The sequence below is a fragment of the Salminus brasiliensis genome, chromosome 10 (assembly GCF_030463535.1).
Source record: "Salminus brasiliensis chromosome 10, fSalBra1.hap2, whole genome shotgun sequence".
NCBI lineage: Eukaryota > Metazoa > Chordata > Actinopteri > Characiformes > Bryconidae > Salminus > Salminus brasiliensis.
This window is the reverse complement of record NC_132887.1, coordinates 16,254,644-16,275,907: the sequence shown is the minus strand read 5'-3', so window position 1 is coordinate 16,275,907 and position 21,264 is coordinate 16,254,644. Positions and strand designations below refer to the sequence as shown.

Sequence of the window (21,264 nt, the reverse complement as noted above, 5' to 3'; positions counted from 1 at the left end):
ATTGGCCCCCGTGATGGACTAGGCTGAAATCCCACTGGTGCTTGTTATTTCCCACCCCTGTGGCTAGAAACGGAGCCAGAAGTTGGGAAAACAGTCCCTTAAAGACAGTGGACAAACTTCGAGAGGAAAATCCGGCTAATGATGTTATCACAAATACAGTTATTCTTGCCCAAAACAGACAGGTCCCTAAACAGACACTGGAATGTTTATGCTTGGTGACAGTTAGGCAGGACCATTGTCGAGCTCACATCAAATGGCATGGCATAGGCCATGGCAAAAAATAATCAGTAACATGCAGCCAATGGGAGGCCATTGAAGATATGCATGCAACAACCATATATATATAAGACATTATTTTTGTTGTCACATGGTGCGCCCTCATATGTACAAATGCACCATATCTCATGAATGACTGTCGTTACTTGAATGCTTCAAGCCTGACGTAGTCAGGTAAGATGTCCACAGTGTGTTTTTGTATTTAAACTGCCACACCACCAATCAGTGTAAAAGGTAGGGTGGGAAGAAGTCTGGTGTGTTGTGTACTCTTGCTTGTGACGCATTATGATATAATATGAGAGAGCATATTTTATTTTTGACTGTTTAGACTTTATGCCAATCCATTCAATCCTGATGATAGCAGAGTGTCTTTTCAGGAAGTCGTGTTAAAATTAGAAAGTATTATCCCTACATCTAAACAGAACACGTACAACATTTTAAGCATATTCAAAAACCCTGCTGAGAGATGGAACTTAATATCTGAATGGTCTGATTCTAAAATACGCACCCTGAATAGATGTAGTCTGTTTATGTATTTTGAATTGAATGGCCATGTAGTCTATAAATATTCAACTATCTGGATTAATGACAAGCTGCTCCACAAGAGGAAACTCGCAGAGAAGTCTACCAAGGACAGCTTGACAAATTTCACTTGAAAGCTGCTGCCTCTGTGGAAACCTCTGAATTCTGTCTGTGATAGAGCTCTCAGGTTTGCTACTGCTGACCCCTTCTGCAGTCATCATTGTGAGCTGTACTTGAAGGTAGATGGGTCATCCTGGCCTATGAAAAGGACTCATAGTTGGATATTCATTTACAAGGCCCTTTTGCAGAAATTACCCCCTTCCATTTCATCTCTCTTGACAGTTAGACACATGGATTATTCTACTCATAAACACGACTTGTAGACTCTAGAAATTTATTTTACAAAAATCAGCAGGAGAACCTCTACAAACTACTCTACCGTAGGCTATGACTACCCTGTTCAAGCCACCTTTGAATTAAGCCTTGCCACTCAAACTCGGAACAAAACTAAATAAAATAAAAAAACAAATATTAAATAAAATAAATACAAAAGACCCATTGGATCTTGCACATTGTATAAATCTGGTATAGTTCATTGCATGTCAGTTAGCAGGGTGTTGGAACTGTAGAACAAATAGAGCAATGCAAATTTGTTCTTTATGTAATGACGTGATGCCGTTACCCCTATGCAGTTACCCCTTTCCCTTTTATGCCATCTTATGTGCCAGTGTACCATATAAAATCTCATCATTCTTAAACCAGATATATTGTAAATTATTTATATTTTGAGTTTGACATTTTTCTGTATTATGTTTTAGCTTCTTATTTAAAAAAAATCCTTGAATCCATGTTTCACAGCATCTAGTCAAGTCAAAAATACACGTGTCATTTGCAAAGTCTACAATCAAGATGAATGTTTAAAAAATGGGCAAAATAAACCAAGATTAGATTGAGCATTGAGTAAAATAAATAAAACTGAATAGGTTTCTGTCAAACATGGTGGAGGCCCTGGTATAGCATGGGTGTGTATGGCTGTCATTGGATCTGGGTCATTATTCATTACTGATGACAGGACTGCTAGGACTGTTCTATTAACTATAGAGCTGTACTTTCTTCTTATATTCAGTCACATGCTGCAAAAATGATAGTGGGGCACTTCACAGTATGCATAATCACCCCCAAGCCCCCCCCCCCCCCCAAAAAAAAAAGAAAGAAAATCAAATAAAAACAAGCAGTACCTAAAAGCATCTGCAGTAAAGGCCTCTGGCAAAGCATTTCAAAGAAGGAAAGTCAGCTTTTTGGGGGGTGTTCGTGGATTCTGCACTTAAGGCAGTCATTGATGGCAAATGATTTGGATCCCAGTATTAAAAATGCTCCTTATATGTAAAATTACTTTTCAGCTTGTGAAACTGGAATGCCTATTTAAAAAAAAAAGTTTCTAAATACAAAACGGTTAATGCAGTGTTGATGAATGACCTCAAATTAAAGCTGAAAGTCTACATTTCAGCCTCAGCTTGACTGTTGGTACAGGAGAATTACACAGCAGACACAGTAAATAAATATATGTTATTAAATTACATTATTGTAGTAAATACATAAGTAATCCTACCTCACTCTTCCAAACTTGTAGTACCACAACCTTCATCCAGCCTGTAAATGCTAAACCCACGTGTCAGTACCTGTAGGAAAATAATGCACTAGCACAGTCTTGCTGTATGTGAATTTACATGATGACGAGCTGCTGTATAAATATAAAGAGCCTGGGCCCCTTATAACTGATCAATGTGCGAGCATGTTGAACAGGAGTGTATGTATATTTTTCTTCTAAGCTGGAACTGGGGATGAAGTCCATTCTGTTCCGGGATGAGGAGATGAATGGAGAGACATCGCAGCCTGGCAGCTTAACTGATGTACAGTAGAAGCCCGTCGTGGAGAGTTTAAAAGATGCCACACGATTTTCCACCCCTTTTTCAGAAGGTAGTTTTACACTTAGGTGAACCCAATTAAAGCCCAGGCGCTCCAATTAAACATCTACCCGTTCTTCTCCTGAGAGGCTGATGACTGGCGAAATTGGAATCAGATTAAGAGCGAGGAAAACTGAAGAACCATTTGCTGCGTAGCATGTATCATACATTCAAGATAGAGACCCCTGCCATGCATACAGCTAAAAACACCTTCTCTCCGTGATGATAATTCTCTTTCCCCCCTGCTTATTAATTTCACTGCAGATTATCTGTTCTGATAGAAGATGCTTTCAGGACAGACTTTTAATTAAGTGTGTGCAAACGGTTTTATAAGCAGCCATGTAGAATCCAGCCACAGTGTAATACGCCTGATTCTGATTACTCGATCGTGGGCCAATCTCGTTAACCCCTCCGTTGTTTGAAATTTAGTGTCGTTCAAACTGAACTGTGAGCACTGAATGTGAGGGAAAGGCCTTCTCCAGCTCCGAGCTGCTTTACATTCTCACAATGAAACACTGAACCGAGGAAAAAGGGGCTTCTTTTTGGTGGTCACTTTTAATAATCCCATTAAATTCCGCTTTTCACAGACAGTATTTACGCAGTTCTCTGCAGGAAATGTGAACCAAATTAAAAAGTGAACCGATTCAACTCTTAATAAAACATTATGAAGCGTGTCTGAAGCGTTCCTACTATTCCCAGCACAGCAGACTTCGCTCCAAAGCGACCCCTGGTGGCTGGAAAGATACTAGCTAACAAACCGACCTGAAAGAAACCAGTGTGCTAGAATAGCTGGCTAAATAGGTTAATGAGGTCAAATGCTTGGGCGGATTCTCGTTTTTGGAGGCAGTAAGCTGCAGTTCTCGCCATGTCCAATATATGAGTCCACTTTCCCCAGCATGTTCTCAGAGGAGCTGAAAGACCGCCATAACTCGCACATGGCGCTGCAGGTGAGAGCCCGCACATGCCGCTCCCTCCACCGCGTGCGTCCCATTTACCTGCGCCAGAAACGGCGCTCATCATTGCTGAAAGTAACGCTCACACCTGAGGTTCTTCTCTGCTCCTAATAAAGCCTTCACTGAAGGTAGGCTTTAATAATGCACAATAGAAGCATCATTGTCCTCTGCGTCTTAATATGCTATAATGGGGAACATGAGCGTTTAATGACACTTAGATGTGCTGAAAAAAGAAAGTCATAACCACGCGGGGAGGAAAGTCAAGTATTTTCGAGCTCTACTTGTGAATTTAGTGCAGACAAGTGCTTTTCAAACCTCGGATTGCATTTCGCCACCAGTGGAGATTCATCCATGGGGTAATGGTGCCACCTTCTGGTTGCTAACGCAGCATCTGCTGTTTGTTATTCGCACCTGTTATTAACTATAACAGCCTGCCATTAACTCAGTAACTCAGTGCAGTCCACTGTAGAAAATAAAATTGCATTTATATTTTACTGGTGTACCTCAGTTAGGTGAGGTTTGATACTGTGCTCAGTAACAGCTCGAATGAACAATTATGTCTATGATTATTTAATGCAACAGCCATAGTATTAATGTGACAGTATTTCTATATAAGTATATAAGTATATATATATATATATATATATAAAATGAATTACCTGGAGTGTAATGTGGTGGTGTCCTGTACAACGGTATGTCACCAGCAAGGGCTGTAGCTGGTCCTCACACAAGTACAAATTGTTAACCAGGTTGTGGGCAGCATGATTTTACAATAATATAATATAAAATAAATTCATGGAAACTTTTTTTTTTTGATTAGCAGATTTGAGATTTGTAATGCATACTTTACAGGTCTAACTTAAAGTGCATAGTGTATTATATTTAATATTTTTTTATTGTTTTTGGAACTGGGATTATGAGTATTTATTTTCCAATAACATAAGTAAAGTAAAAGTCCTCCAAAATAATGAATAAGAATAAGAATAGTCGAACCTTTTATGGTGCTGAATAGAAGAGCTTGTACATAGCTTTCAGGGTTGTATATCATTGTGTATCATTGCCTTTACTAAATAACCCCTGAAGAACTTTATAAAGAGTGTATGTAGGCACAGTTCCAAAGTATACTTGCTTAAGTAACCCACCTTTCACCCCTGATTTTAACGCAGTACTGTGCTTAGGTTAGGTAAATAAAGTAAAGCTAAAGTAGTTACGTCTTAAAATGTTTTAGAGCAAGGATTATTTGGGGGCTTATGTTATTGCTTATAGAGAACTGTACTGGTGTTAAAAGGTGTGATCTTGGAACATAAACATTAAAATTTTATATTTTCTCTCTCATGTGAGCACTCACGGTCAGTTCTACTGCTATTTTGAGGACATCCTCCAGGGGTTGTATATTTAATGCGAATGGGTGTTCTGATGTACAGAGATTTGTTGTGTGTGTGTGTGTGTGTGTGTGTGTGTGAGCGCAGACATTGTATTTTCAGTGAGTTCTTGTGCTGCTAATCTGCTGGTGCTACATTTACTGCATGTCGTTGAGTTGATACTTCAGCAGTGACTCCCTCCTGATTCATCACAGCTTGGTGATGCAGTGAAAGTGTTGCTTGACTGATGGAGCTGACTTTTAGAAAACTGAGTGGGCCGCAATAGCCTGTATTACCAGTGATGACTTATTTCTTTCATCCTGGAACAGATTTCTGTTTCCTGCTCAAAGGCACCATCTGCTGGCCATGTGTTTATCTAAAACCACAGAGATCCAGGTAACCCCCCTTTATAAATTTGAATACTAGACACCTAGACACTTGACCCAGATTCACCCTCTTTAGGTGTAGTCCCAATATACTGTACTTCCGGATACTCCTCTCCTTTTTTATTTGATTACAGTGGTTATGTCTATATATTGCTGCTGTCAAATGAAAAACATGTATCTCCATTTTTGGGCGTTCCATCTTTTGAACCCTGTAGCTGCCCTGTACATTGTGTCAATATTTCTGGATCAGTGGACCAATAGAAATGCTCCAGATTGACTTGGAATAAAATCTTTCTACATTGATATTTCTTCCATCAACATTTTTTTCCCCTTCCTCCTTATAAAGTTGCTGTTTTGGAAATGCATGATTTTCATTGGACAGTGACGATATACTAAAATCATTTGGATGCCTACTTTTTTTGTGTGTGTTTGTTTGGTCTGATTAAATATCGATACATTTTTGTGGATGTTTGTATATAGAACATTTCAGAAACTAAAGCACTAAAAAAAGGGTCCCACTGTATCATTGCTGTCGAAGCATAATCTCCAAAATGACAACTTTACAGTTGAAGTCAATGGAAGTCAATGTAAATATGTTTTATTTGAGTGATATGCACTCTAAAAATGGCGTATTAAAATGGATCTTTGCAAAAGACAGCGGTTAGGGTTAAGAAAACATATGTACTATATTTAAACATTTGGATTCTTAAATGGATTTTTGTGGGATTAAAGGTTCACACCTTTTGTGGATGTTTCTATATAGAATGGAAGTAAATGTAAATGCTTTGACCAATAATTTTGCTGGATGAAAAATGATGCAATTAGTTAGATGAACAGCAATGTGCGCAAAAACCCCAGAGAAAGAGATTTTTTAACCACTAATCAAAATCTAATCACTTTCTGCCAATACATGGTTTATTTGAGATGCTGGGGGATTAGAGGATAAACAAGTCAAGCAAATCCAGAATGCCATTTCCAAGTTATTACATTTATTCAATCACCCACCCAAGTCTTAAGCAGCCGTCTTCAGTACCGTCTTCTCTCAAACATTTCAGCCTCCACTGCTCTTCACAGTGTTAATCATCTGCAAAATCAATTAAAATCACTTGGAAGCTGAACTTGTCTTAATGCAGCGAGACCCTCAGTTCACTTACGCCGCAGGAGGCCTGTCTGCCATCAAATTACATTTCTTTATTGGCCAGTAAAAGCTTTCAGTCGCCGGCTCCAGTGAAAGGCAGAAGGCAGCGCTTGCCAAGGAGAGAGAAAGCTCCGGGTTGACCCAGTGCCCTTCAACTGTGCCCATCCAGAGCCAACACAGAGGGGTGCAGACCCAGTGTCATAACAAAAATGTCTCTGCATACGTTGAGGACTGATTTGTATTGGGGGTGGCGCGGGGGGCACGCATGAGTGAGAGAGATATTTGTGCCACATATTTTACCTTAATGAGATGAATCTCCAGTTTGTGTAAACGTATGAGGCAGACGGGGCATTTCAACCGCATTTCGGTGTCTCATGTCTTCCTACTGCAGCCAGCAAAAAGGTCAGGGGCTAGAAAATTGCACTGACGTCATTGCAGTGCTTGACACCAGGTGGCGCGCTTGAGTATCGTGTTCATTTTTTGATTGGATGCAAAACTAAAAAAAACAACAACAAAAACAAACCTCACGTACATAAATGTAGTCTATATGTCTTACATTATTTTTAATAACTACTCATAAAGTGTAGATTGGGAGACTACTTTAATGACTTTGAATATGAGGCCTAAATAACCATAGTTTTTAAATAAAAAACTAATATATATATCTTAAATATATTATTATATTTAATCTATGACAAGCTATATATTAAATATAATAATTGTTATAAATAATTAAGATACTATTGTTGGTTTTGCGACGTGCAGCGCACTAATAGCCCACTCATGTATGGATATTTTTTTTATTGTGATTAATATATTACTAACTTACTGGACGTGGAATTTAAGAAATTTAACAACTGCAGATTATTTTTATGTAGAAAGAGTTCAGATAAAACATCGCTATACGTGCTCAGGGGGGCGTATGGAGGGGCGTATCTGGCCAGAGGCAGAGCTGTGTGTGCTTCCGTGTTTACTCACCCCGCGAGCAGGGCAGGCGGCCGCTGGAATACAGTCAAGCGCACAGCAACCGGGAGAGCAGGGGCTCATAGGACACCGACTGAATGGTAGAGAGGCGGTAAAGCGGGCTCCAACATTGACTTTTACAGCGGAATGTTCACTCGAAGGGGTTATGGAGACGTCAAGAAATCTACACAGAAAGTTCTGGACCCAAAGAAGGATGTTATAACCCGCTTGAAGCATCTCCGCTCACTGTTAGGTGAGTGAGAAGCCTTCCAGCTCGGATGCTGTGACAGCACACTCACTAGCTATAGCAGCTAGCAGGCTAGCTAACCTAGGTGTTCTCTCAGTGTGTGTGTGTGTGTGTGTGTGTGGCCTCAGCCAACCAATTAGCCAGCCAGCCAGCCAGCCTGCTAGCTAGCTACATACAATGCAAGACGACGTGCCTTTGTTTCACTGAATGAACCTGCCTATTTTCCCGATAATAAGCCAAGACAAACGCCGAGGTTAGCTCCTCGAATAAGCGGTATGAAGGTGCTGTGAATGCGGCGTGTTGTTTGTTCTGTGGCCGGCTGGCTCTCGGGGCTAGCTAACGTTAGAGTCAGGTGTCATTTGGGTTTAATTGTTCAGCAGGAGCTAACCTAGCTATAATGTTCTGCCTTAGCGGGCTAGCTTGCTATCTTGCTAGCTAGCGTACTAGCCTCTTCAGACAGGCACAAGGCAGCCTGCTATTGTTATTAAAGCTAAAGGAGACAAATAGTTGACAGTGAAATGGTCAGGCCATTCAACCTGCCTATTGTGTCCCGCTCCTAAAATGCCCCATTGCTCACACTTGTCTGTTAGTGCTAGCTAACTAACTACGTTGTAGCAACGGAAGAAGCTGAGCTCTTTGCTTTGCTTGACAGCAGCTGCAGCAACGTTGTATGGCTATCCTTATGTCACCCTGAGACAAACACCACCATTTAGCACGTCTCTTGCCTAGCTTGGGGTATTTTGGACGCTTTAAATAGTAGTAGACCGCATTACATGTTCGCTCCTATATATTATGCATAACAGGACTCTACTACAGACTGCTGTCCTGTCAAATAGTAGCTATGCTTTGTATAAAGCTAGCTAGCTAAACCTAAAGGACGTGTCTGGAAGAAATAGTGACAGTATTGTCACTTGAATATTGTTGCTGTCACACACAACCTTGCATCTTATATCTTGTAGCTAAGTCATTTTGAAGCTTTTCCAAATTCATCCAATCATTCATTCATGAACTTTCATGAAATCGTCTACTCAAACGTCAGTGTGACAAACAGCAAAAATGGAGATTTTGAGATGGATGTTTTAGCATGGCAGCAAAATATAGTCAGTATAACTCTGAAGCCTGTATTAGGTGTTTGTGCAACATTTGCTTGCACATGTAAAGCAATGCATAAAACTGTTGGGAGCAATGATTACAGTGTTTTACAACCTTGTTATAATATTAAGAAAATGACGGCCAGTGTTGACGTTTAAATAGAGGCAGCGTGTCAAAAGTTCATGAGGGTATATGTGCCGTTGGGTAGGCCAGAATTTTATTTTATTACAGTGCTCAGGTTACTAACTGCCACAGATACTTCCTGTCCCAGTGTCCCAGTGAGACACATGACCAGCAGCAAACCAATATAGTCCTGCTGTTGACAAGCAAAACAGAATTACTTGTTATTTATCGCTTATACATATTTGAGTCCCAGCAAACTGAAGCCGGGTCAGCCTGAGCTATTTTCAGGGAAAACAGGGCACAGCTATATATTTTTTTAAATTATGTTCAGTTGAAGCATAGGCCTATGTGAGTTAGGCTGGGTTTCTTGTAAATGTGGGAGTATGTAAATGCTTTCTCAGAGCAGATCGTTCTAAACCTAGTGTGATTGTTCTCTGTCAGAGATTTAGTTCACCTGCCTTGGTCTACACAACACTAGTGCCCTCCCCATGCAGCACAATTCTCCTTTTCAAGAATTTCAGTCTGTAGAAGTTTGCAAAGTTTGACGTCAGACCTTGTATCTTATGAGCAGCAGTAGTGGCATAACCTTAACCTTAAATGACGCCTGTTTTCCAAAAGGTTCTGAAGGGCTGCAAAGCTCAGCATGCTTTTTTTAGTGTCTTCAGCTTTGTTATGCAAGCTCATCAACTTGTGTTTGTACTTATTCAGCAAGAACATATAATACTTTTTAATGACTTTCAGACATAAAAAAAAGTTGAGAGATTTGTTATAAGTCTTTATTGAAATGTGGAGTGTAAACATCCTCTGCACATCACATTCTAATGTATTTTGTTTTTCATAAATCTTTAAATAATGAATAATTTTAAGTTACCTTTAAAGCCGAGTGTGTTCTGTGCAGTCAGAGGTTGTGAAAGGTCTCAGTCAAGGGACTGTGAGGGCCACTTTCAAAACTTTAGTTTATGTCTCCCCAAGTAGTTGGTGGATTTTGATTTGGTATGATTTGGATCATTACGCTGTTGTATAGAAGTCATTGCCTTTTTATCTTCAATGCTTAAACAAATGGTTTGACATCTCCATTCAGATTTTGCTGATATTTTGTGGAATTCTTTCGTCCCTCGCTCACGTATGCAATATTACCAATGATGCTGACAGCAGCACAACCCTAAAGCATACTAGATAGACACCCAAGATTACAGTTGGCAAAGTGTTCTTTTCAATAAAAGCATTTTCTCTAAACCTACCGTTGCTGCTTAAGACCAGTCATAAGTCCACAGCACAGACTCCTGGCTTGTCTAGATTTTTTGTAGCACATTTAATATGTTGAGTTTTGTGACAAGGTCACAGTTAAAGTTTCCTTCTGATGTCTCTTCCCTGAAGATTGTGACTGCATGCACGCTGCACGGTGGAAGGGTGCACCAACCTCTTGAAACTCCAATCATGTTTTGGCAGTTTCCATTGGACTTTCCTATCAACATACATGCAGTTCTCTCCAGGAGTTTTCTTGGTTGTCCTTTTTTATCTTGACCTCCACCGTTTCTAGTGAACAATCATATATTCTCCTTTTAACCTTTTCCTGCTTTGTGGGCATCTGTTACTTTTATTTTCTTTTTTTAAATTTATTTAGCTGACAGTTACTAATTACAGTTAATAGCATGCTTCAGGTCTGATTTGCAAAACAAGGTCTTAGACCATCTCAATGAAATCAAGACAAAACCAAAACAAAGTCATTACACCGAATGCGCCAAAACATTTAGAATAAAACGGCATGTAATATATTTGTGTGTGTACAGAGAAGTGTTTTTTGTTCTTTGATATGTATGAGTATGAGTGAAATATCAAGATATGTACATGTAGAGCATGGCATGGCAATCATATTGCGATCATACAGTTATAATGATTTTCTTCATTCTATGCTGATTTTACATTACAACTTTAAATTACAAATACAGCATGGGTAGTTTTAGTTAACTAAACTTAGTTCAGCATAGTGAGGGAAACGAAGATCATTTATATCATATGATCCACCCTCATGAACAAGAAACCTGCCTAGATATTGGAATTGACCAGCAATTCCCGTACTAGTGCATGTCTGCTTTAAGCTGTTCATCATGCAGCCTTTTTCATTGAAAAAATGTCTTTTTTTATTTGGGTCTGATGTTTCTGCTGTTAATTATATGTCTGATGTTTGACTGGAGTAAACATGTACTACTAATTGAATGTTGACACGTGAGCAGGTTAGGCTCTGCTAGCCTCTGTTTATTGACAGAGTGGCATTGTGTTTGGACACATCACAAGCTATATTTTCATCCATACTAACCTCCTTCCTGAAATGCCAGACTTAAAAATGAACCAGATGGGCCGGAAAGTAAGGCTTTGTACTGCAAATTCTGTCTGCACAGCAACCTAATTACAAAACAGCGCTGATATCACCTTCAATTACTCTTTAAAACTGAAATACCAGAACACAGAACCATGTCTATTTTTTTATTACATGACAGGAAGACACAGGAAGATATTTTTAAAATAGCCGTGCTCCTTTATAGAGCATTTTGAAATGTCTGGCAGGTCTACAGGAAGCTCTCTTTGAGCAAACAAGCAGCCACAACTACAGAACGTTATTAATACTCAGGTGGCACAAAGGTATAATATTTTATACCAGTTTGTACAGTTATTACATCTTCTGCAATGTTTATACCTCCCTATGTTTGTAAAGTCAGTCCGTGTGTAAACATTACAGAACGTCAGAGCTGTACTTGCTGAGTCTGCGAATAGTTCAATGTCAAGACTGCTGTGCAAGGGTCACAGACCAGTTGACCATGTCCAACTTCTGTGTGTGCTGTTTTTGTTTGTATGGGTCTGGCTAGATAAGGCAGGTCTATTTACCATGTTAGGGCACTCTTGATCACGTGGGGGCTTCCAAGGGGGCTGAGTTTTCATAAATGAAGGATTTCCTCCCACTGCCTGCTTCCTGTACAGATAGGAAGTAGGGGTGAGTGATGAGGGTACTGGATGTTGGGGCCACCAGATCTTCTTTTTGTCTTTTTGACTTTCATTTTACTTTCACTTCCTGTAACTGGAATGTGTCAGTGGATATTAGGGCTTCAGCAATTACAGTAACACTGTGCAACAGTAATGCTGGACCACACTGGTTGGCATGTTAACTTATAAATAAAGCACAGTAGCAGTAACTACTCCTTGAAACCAGCTACACTGGTCAAGTGCAGTTATATGTTCTGCATTGAACAGAAGCAGAAAGGAAATAGGGGTGATACACTCCAAAATTTGGGGTCTTTTTTGTGCAAAAACACTCTTGCTACATTTGTCACTTAGAACTCACTCCAGAATAAAAGATGATGGTTGTTGAGCAGCAGTCCTTGCTGCATTCCTACTTATGTAACATGACGCTCTGTATAAGAGCTTCAGCCAAATGCAGTAACCGTAAATGTCAGCCATATTGAGAAATCGTGCTACTAACTTCTTCATTTAGAGGTAATCTACATACATGTGCTAGACTTTGATTCTGGGGTTAAAGCTGCCGTGGATGCATATCATGCCTGGCTGGGCCTGGCTGAGTTTGGATGACACACAAAGTAATGAAGTACTAGGTTTGGTAATTACCAGAGCACCTGATCACACACACCGCCTGTTTTTACCTCCCTCATCCTGCTACAGCAACAAGGACTGCCGTCTACAAAGCCTCAACAGTAAAGAGGGCATTATCAGTTCACCTTTATTGCATTCATGACTAATTGTTTATTTGTTTGTTATTATTATAACTAATTTCCTCTATGAAACATGAAAAGAAAACTGTTAACACCTTCTGCAGCCTGGTCTTTGTATGAATTACAAACAAATTACTAGTAATGCCAGATGCCCTTTGTGTGAGTGTGTGAGTGTGTGAGTGTGTGAGAGAGCAAAGTGTGTGTGTCAAAGAGCTGTCTTCAATACTATGCAGGAGAGTGTACAATAAGGGAGTTTGTGGAAGACTCATTCATCATTGTCATACAGACACATGACTAACACAGCCTGGTTATTATTTGAGTGGCCTCACACATATAGCTATGGTTTCCCTCTCAAAATGAACTTTATTACATTTGTAGTACAGCCAAAGGAAAACAACAGTGTGTGTAATACATATACAGTGAGGAAAATAAGTATTTGAACACCCTGCGACTTGCAAGTTCTCCCACTTAGAAATCATGGAGGGGTCTGAAATTTTCATCTTAGGTGCATGTCCATAGACATAATCTAAAAAAAAAAATATGGAAATCACAATGTATGATTTTTAAAATAATTTATTTGTGTGTTACTGCTGCAAATAAGTATTTGAACACCTGCCAATCAGCAAAAATTCTGGCCCTCAAAGACCTGTTAGTCCGCCTCTAAAAACGTCCACCTCCACTCCACTTATTATTCTAAATTAGAATCACCTGTTTGAGGTCGTTAGCTGCATACAGACACCTGTCCACCCCACACAATCAGTAAGACTCCAACTACTAACATGGCTAAGACCAAAGAGCTGTCCAAAGACACCAGAGACAAAATTGTAGACCTCCACAAGGCTGGAAAGGGCTACGGGGCAATTGCCAAGCAGCTTGGTGAAAAAAGATCAACTGTTGGAGCATATATTAGAAAATGGAAGAAGCTAAACATGACTGTCAATCTCCATTCGGACTGGGGCTCCATGCAAGATCTCACCTCGTGGCGTATCAGTGATCCTAAGAAAGGTGAGGAATCAGCCCAGAACTACACAGGAGGAGCTGATCAATGACCTGAAGAGAGCTGGCACCACTGTTTCCAAGGTTACTGTGGGTAATACACTAAGACGTCATAGTTTAAAGTCATGCATGGCACGTAAGGTTGCCCTGCTTAAATCAGCACACGTCCAGGCCCGTCTTAAGTTTGCCCATGACCATTTGGATGATCCAGAGGAGTCATGGGAGAAAGTTCTGTGGTCAGATGAGACCAAAATAGAACTTTTTGGTCTTAATTCCACTCGCCGTATTTGGAGGATGAAGAATGATGAGTACCATCCCAAAAACACCATCCCTACTGTGAGGACAAATCCCTGCTGCAGTGTGTGCAAACCTGGTGAAAAACTACAGGAAACCTTTGACCTCTGTAATTGCAAACAAAGGCTACTGTACCAAATATTAACATTGATTTTCACAGGTGTTCAAATACTTATTTGCAGCAGTAACACACAAATAAATTATTAAAAAAATTATACATTGTGACATGTGGACATGCACCTAAGATGAAAAGACCCCTCCATGTTTTCTAAGTGGGAGAACTTGCAAAGTCGCAGGGTGTTCAAATACTTATTTTCCTCACTGTATGTATGTATGTATGTATGTGTGTGTGTGTGTGTGTATATATATATATATATATATATATATATATATATATATATATATATATATATATATATACACAGTGCCCTCCATAATTGTTGGCACCCCTGGTTAAGATGTGTTCTTTAGCTTCTAATAAATTGAGTTTTCTTTCTAAATAATATAGGACCACGATGGAAAAAAGAGTAAAATCCAACCTTTGACTCAAGTGAATTTTAAGGGGAAAAACTAAGAAATGACTAAGAAATAATTATTCTTCATAAAATCACCTGTTCCACAATTATTGGCACCCCTAACATTTCTTAGGAAATAAATGTAATTAAAGTATTTCTGTCAATTCTACAGTTGTTTACGAAGTTGTAGAGTATGTAGGAACATTTAATTAGTAATTCACAACTTCCTGTTTCCCTGGGGTATAAATATGACGTGACACAGAGGCCATTTCTCTTCAACATGGGAAAGACAAAGGAACATACCATTCAAGTAAGGCAGATGTGTGTTGACCTCCACAAGTCAGGCAATGGCTACAAGAAAATAGCCACTCACCTACACCTGTCCATATCTACTGTCAGAGGAATTATTAAGAAGTTTAAAACAACTGGAACAGTGGTAAACAAGCCTGGACGAGGACACAAGTTTATTTTGCCACCACGCACAGTGAGGAGGATGATAAGAGAAATAAAAAGGTCTCTAAAGCTCACTGTTACAGAATTGCAACAAATGGTAGCTTCTTGGGGTCACAAAGTCTCCAAAACAACCATCAGGCGCTATCTGCATGCCAACAAGCTGTTTGGGAGGCATGCACGGAAAAAACCTTTTCTCACTCACAATCATAAACGCAAACATTTGGAGTTTGCTAAGCAGTACTGGAACTTCAACTGGGACCGTGTGCTTTGGTCAGGTGAAACTAAGATAGAGCTTTTTGGCAACAAATGCTCTAAGTGGGTCTGGCGTAACACAAGAGCTGAGAATGCAGAAAAGCACCTCATGCCCACTGTGAAATATGTAAATCTACACAGAAATGGTTCACCACACACAGAATCAAGCTCCTCCCATGGCCATCTCAGTCCCCAGACCTCAACCCCATTGAAAACCTGTGGGGTGAGCTGAAGAGGAGAGTGCAGAGGAGAGGACCCAGGTCGCTGGATGATTTAGAGAGATTGTGCAAAGAGGAATGGATTCCTCTATCTGTATTCTCCCATCTTGTGAAACATTATAAGAGAAGATTAGGTGCTGTTTTGTTGGCAAAAGGGGGTTGTACAAAGTATTAACATCAGGGCTGCCAATAATTGTGGCACACATGATTTGATGTTAAACAAATATTTCTTAATGTGGGACTTTTTTTCCTACTGAATAAATTCATTTGAGTTAAAGGTTGGATTTTGCTCTTTTTTCCATCGTGGTCCTATATTATTTAGAAAAAAACTCAATTTATTAGAAGCTAAAGAACACATCTTAACCAGGGGTGCCAATAATTATGAAGGGCACTGTATATATATAACCTGTTTCCATCAGGTTATATCCAAACTGATATCTGTATTTTCATTACATTTGCATCTTTGTTTGAATGTCTGGCTAGTTGATGCAAATGACCAACTGGCCTGTTAGAAGTTGTGTTCGTCAACAATCCACAATTGTTTATATAATATATATATATATATATATATATATATATATATATATATATATATATATATATATATATATATATATATATATGAAAGAGTCTCAGATGTGATGTTAAATGTCTGACAGTGTGTAATGTTCTGTTTTTCTTAATCACTGTCTTAAGAACCTGTTCTTATATTCAAAGATTTTATTAAAAATACACTGCAATTTATATTGCAGTTGTGATATACAGCATAATCACGCTATTTTGTTTGTATTGTGCAGCTGTAACATCGTTCCTGAAATGATGTCCCTTGCTTTTGGTGTTTGTTTTCCTGGATTAAACTCCCCACATTGTGGGTCTTAAACATAGGTTATTTGTGTCACGTCTGGAATCCTGAGAACTTCATCTTCGAGTCACATTATGGTTTTGTGAACTTGTTGACAAATTCCAGTCCTGTAAGACTATATCTTTGCCAGTGGCAATGCTGTAGTCCCATTGTGGTAATCCAGGAGGTGGTGCAATACAGGTTAGGTGGCATTAAAAAACCTTTAGGAGTGCCATATCTGCTTTCATGATGACAGCTTTTGTCATAATTGCATCACGTAATGACCAGGAAGAGCCGTAGTAGGAGAAGGAGTGGCATGGAGTGGTCAAGCCTGCTCTCAGATAATAGTTTTACTGTAATGCTTACGTTAACCTGTTCTTTAGGAGTCCTATATGAATGACTTGTGTTTGTTAAATTCCACCATATTTGACAATTTCCGCTTAAGTGAATTAAGGTGAGATGTAAACTTTAAGTGTTGAGTCTTTAAGAGTTGTTTAAAATATGATCATGATAAAACAGTGTTAAATCTGAAAATTATTCAGAATTTTTTGTCTGAATGTACCTCTCCATAAATACATAGTTTTTATACGCAGTTAACAGGAGCATAAATGCTTAGGACATCTGGTTTCAGTCACCTCCACATCTCACACTAAACCACTCTGCATATATATAAATATTTGTATGATTAATACATTGCAACAAAGTAACAACATACCACCAGTGAATGTCCTTTAACAGTACAGTAGTGTACAGGGCTTAGACAGTGTTTCACAGTCCCTATTTCTATCTTGAGAGTGTGACTTCCTTGTTCCAGCTGCAGTCCTCAGATAATCTTCTGCTTCATAGAAACACTGCACTGTATAAAATGCTACAAAATTAGTACACCTAGTGTACTAATGCAGGCGACCATATATATATATATATATATATATATATATATATATATATATATATATATATATATATATATATATATATATGAGTGATGACAAGAGGACTAGGTCAGAACTCCAAAAACTCAGATATTGTGTGTAGATGGTCTTGTTATGCAGTTGTTAGTACCTGCCTACCAAAAGTGGTCCAGGGAAGAATGACCCATATATAGATAGATATACTGTCTGTAGTTTTCTCTGCAGTCTCATACAATAGGCTTAGTTGAATGTGTTAGATTGCACAGTGACCTACTTCTGAGGAGGTTGAACATTACTGAAGAGATGAATAGAGAGTGGAGCATCCTGACTCTCGTCTTTCACCCGAAGCATGCTGATGAGCTTGCTCAAAGTCACTTTATTGTCTGCCGCTTCAGTTTACTGCATAGCCAAGGTATGACAGTGGTGTGCCTGTGTGTAAGATCATGAGGGGAGAATGGCTTGACTTGCGTAACATTGATGCATTAGGAGTAGTTTGCAACTAACAGACCATTTATATTTGCTAGCTTCTCCAGCTCAGATTTTGATCTTGAGGAAACATGTGGACCACTGGAAAGTTTGAAGCCCTCATTCATGTTTTGTGAGGGAAGGCATTGCTTATGTGGAAACCTCTAATTTTATCTTAATATTTACATTGGCATCATTGCATAAAGACAGTTTGGTGCATAGAAGTAAATCGTTGTATCTATAATGGAAAGAAAATCCCGCATAACCAAAACAAGCCTGTAAAATGGACCAATTCCAACTCCAGGACTATTACTTAACATTTCTGACAAAGCAGTGCCACTAGCAAAAGCCCTTCTAGCCCTAATTAATGCTGTCCGGAAAACATAATGTTTTTCTTACTTGTAGTCTTACTTGAATCTATATTCGGCAGAAATATGCAACAGTAGCAATTGTGAAAGCCGCATATTACCACCAGACTGCTATATATCGGAAAGCAGTGCCATTTCGTGAAACCTGATCTGGTAAAACGGGGCATTCGAAAGCGGGACACAAGGAATCAAAAGCTGGGAAGACAAGTGGGTATCCATGCTAGGCTAAAAGCGAAACTATAGTCAAGTGGCATTACAACTACAATTTAAAATAATTAGTAGATGTATTCTGTGGCACTTTTAACAAACACAAACACTGTTTACAAAACATCCCACCTAGAGCTGCTACAGAAAGATGGGATATTCTACATGAGGGTTTTTCTCTATTTTTCTATTTCTTTGTCCAAGAAATATATTTTCATTGTTTCTGGATCTAGCTAACATCAGCAAGAGTAGTTCATTCAGTTAACAGAAAAAGTTACCTTTGCCTTTGTTATGACAAAGTGTCGTTGACCGTGCACTCACATTAAGGCTTCTCATGTTTTGGAGTGTAAAATGAAAAGCATGCTTGCATAGTACAAGCCAAGCTGTCATCTTTTTTACAGTCTTTTTTTAACATTTTCTGTCTCCTGTCTCTCCGTCTTCTTGTGATGAAATTCCTGAATAGTAATGTAACACTTGGGTGTTGGCTCATTTAAGGATGTGTTTTTAAGGTGGTTTTTTATTCATATATTTATTTCTCTGTACAAGTATCATCTATCAGCTGTATTTTATTTGACTGATTATTGAGCATAGTGATACAAAGCTTTCCACTGGGTGTTTCAGAGCAGACTCGCTGCAGAGCACTGCGTTTCTTACATTTCAAGCATACAACTTGGGAAGAGTTACAGAGGCAAAAAAATAGCTTTGAGTTGTGCAGATGTCTTGGACATCGGTCATTTCCAGGACACCTAACCCGACTAATTAAACCTTTAACAAACAGGGAAAACGCACTGTGACTTTTTGGATAACTTTCACAGATTAGCTGTGTTGCATTGTTCTTGACAGATTCTAGACACTCAAACCAGGAGGACACACAGCTGATTATGTTGCAGACTGTTAAATTTTCTAATTCAGTAGTTTAATCCACTCCACATGCCACTTCATAGACCAGCTTTCACAGTGGAATGTTAGCAGAGTTCCTGCTCTCGGCATGACATCACTGATTCATTAAGTGAGGCATTTGAGAGTGACCCGAGAAGTCAGAAGTGCTGCGTACTGCTTAGCCGTTAAACGCTGCTAAGCTACTGAGCTTATCTGCTCTGAGCACTGAGAGGGAAAGTTTCAGCAGTGTCAAATTGCCACCTCCCTGCCTGGCAGATCACAACTCCAGTAGGTAAATATGAACAGTCACTGTGCTGAACTCCACTAAGGCAGCGCACAGCCTATTCTATCTCTAGACTTAGCTGCAGGTGTTCTCAATCAGCATTCGTAATGCTTCACAATAATGACAGTAATAATAATGATGATGATGATGATGATGATGATAATAATTTTGTTTTAAAGATTTTGTTTTTTAAAGCACCTTTCTCAAACTCAAAAATGTTAGCAAAATAAAGGAGGGTGGAAGTCACATTCAATCTAAATTTGAAGGTCAGTCACTCCGGTGGTGGCATTTGAGGGCTCCAAGCTAGAGCTGGGCAATATGACGATATTTTTATCGTATTGTGATAAATTTTATTGTGATAACAATATGCTTTTCTAAGCATTTCGAGGATTCTGTTAGTGCTTAATAAACACTTATCAGCTGCAGGTTTCATTACAAGCAGCGTAATAAGACTGGTTTAATTATCTTTATCTTTAATAAATCTTTATCTTTAATAAAAGATGAAGTGCAGGAGATGTTAAATAAAAATCACTATTTTAGTATTCAAGAGTATCTGAATAGTAGTTTATAAGAATCTGTCTCTACTGATGTTTTAGTCTGTGATTACATGTATCATGATAAATATTGTGTATTGTGAAAAAAAATCAAATCAAATCAAATATTGTGATATAGTATTTTTACCATATCGCTCACCCCTACACCAAGCCACAATGTAGAGGCCTCGCCAGCCTGTCTTGGCTGTGATGTGGAGTCGCCCAAGCCCATGACGGAAGTCCCAGAGAGTCAGTATTTAGGCAATATTCATAGTGGGCCTTTGTCACTTATTTGAACTAGAGTTGAAGTATTTCAGTTATTTTATTATTAGTTCCGCTCATTTTAAAAGCATGTATACAAACTCTTGTGTGACTTGTAGCTCATCTTCCAGACCTGGGGTGAATCACCACTATTATTCAGTGTTATATCATTGTTCAGGGTTGGCTGTGATTTTGCATGTGACATTACTTATGATTTGAGACAATTTGGGCAGAGTGGAAACCATTTAATGGCACGTGTATTGGGCGGATACTTGAGTACACCCAAATAATTGTGAAACCAAATTATTTACTGAACAGCTTTTCTTCCCCTCCTTCGTAACCATACGACAGTCTGGCCCTGATGCAGTAGAACATGTTTTATTATTATCTGACCATAAGCTTCTTTAAAAATGACTTCATTTGGCAGGAACAGGTCAGTGTTGTAGTTGTTCTTAGTAATTCTGTATTCATGTAAACAAATAAGTGTGTATGGTTTGTATTGTTTTCTTCCTGTTAGCAATATGTCTGGATATCAGAGAGCATGTTATTTTCTCCCTAAGTGGCCCGTGCTGAATATTTTATATGCCTTTCGGCACACAGTCGTTGTTTTCCTCACTTGTTGTTCCCTTATAACGCCTTAACAGCTGCTACAGAAGCTATGCTCAAATCTCCAGGAAACAGCCCGCCATCATCCCTCTCGCATTAACTTCCAAAAAACAAAAAAACAAATAAATAACTAGTGTGGTACTATATGTTGTGCAATATTGACATAGTTTATAGTTCAACATGCAAAATAGAAATTGGAAACAAATGCTATCCATAGCCAATTTTACAATTCTAGGCGGTTATATAAATAATGTGAGCCGGACCAGTACACATACACTTCATTTATGTGGTTCCATGGTTTCTTTGGATAATACAAAGTACTGAAAGATTATGGATATTTAACCACATTGTATTAGTTTACATTCAACAATCTGTGTATTAGTATATCATTATTTATTTATTTAATGTTACTATGGTGAATATGCCATTCACACATTT

At 38.9% G+C, this 21,264-nt stretch overlaps 1 protein-coding gene across 6 annotated transcripts in view; it reads left to right on the top strand.

Moving 5' to 3' along the window:
- Positions 1 to 7,571: 7,571 nt before the first annotated feature.
- ralgapa2 (Ral GTPase activating protein catalytic subunit alpha 2) overlaps positions 7,572 to 21,264 on the top strand; it is a 107,412-nt gene continuing 93,719 nt past the window's right edge. For all 6 annotated transcript variants that reach the window (XM_072689481.1, XM_072689479.1, XM_072689478.1 and 3 more), the window contains exon 1: positions 7,572 to 7,816. In XM_072689481.1, coding sequence (XP_072545582.1) covers positions 7,711 to 7,816 — 106 coding nt within the window. In that variant the 5' untranslated portion in view covers positions 7,572 to 7,710. The remainder of the gene's footprint in view (positions 7,817 to 21,264) is intronic.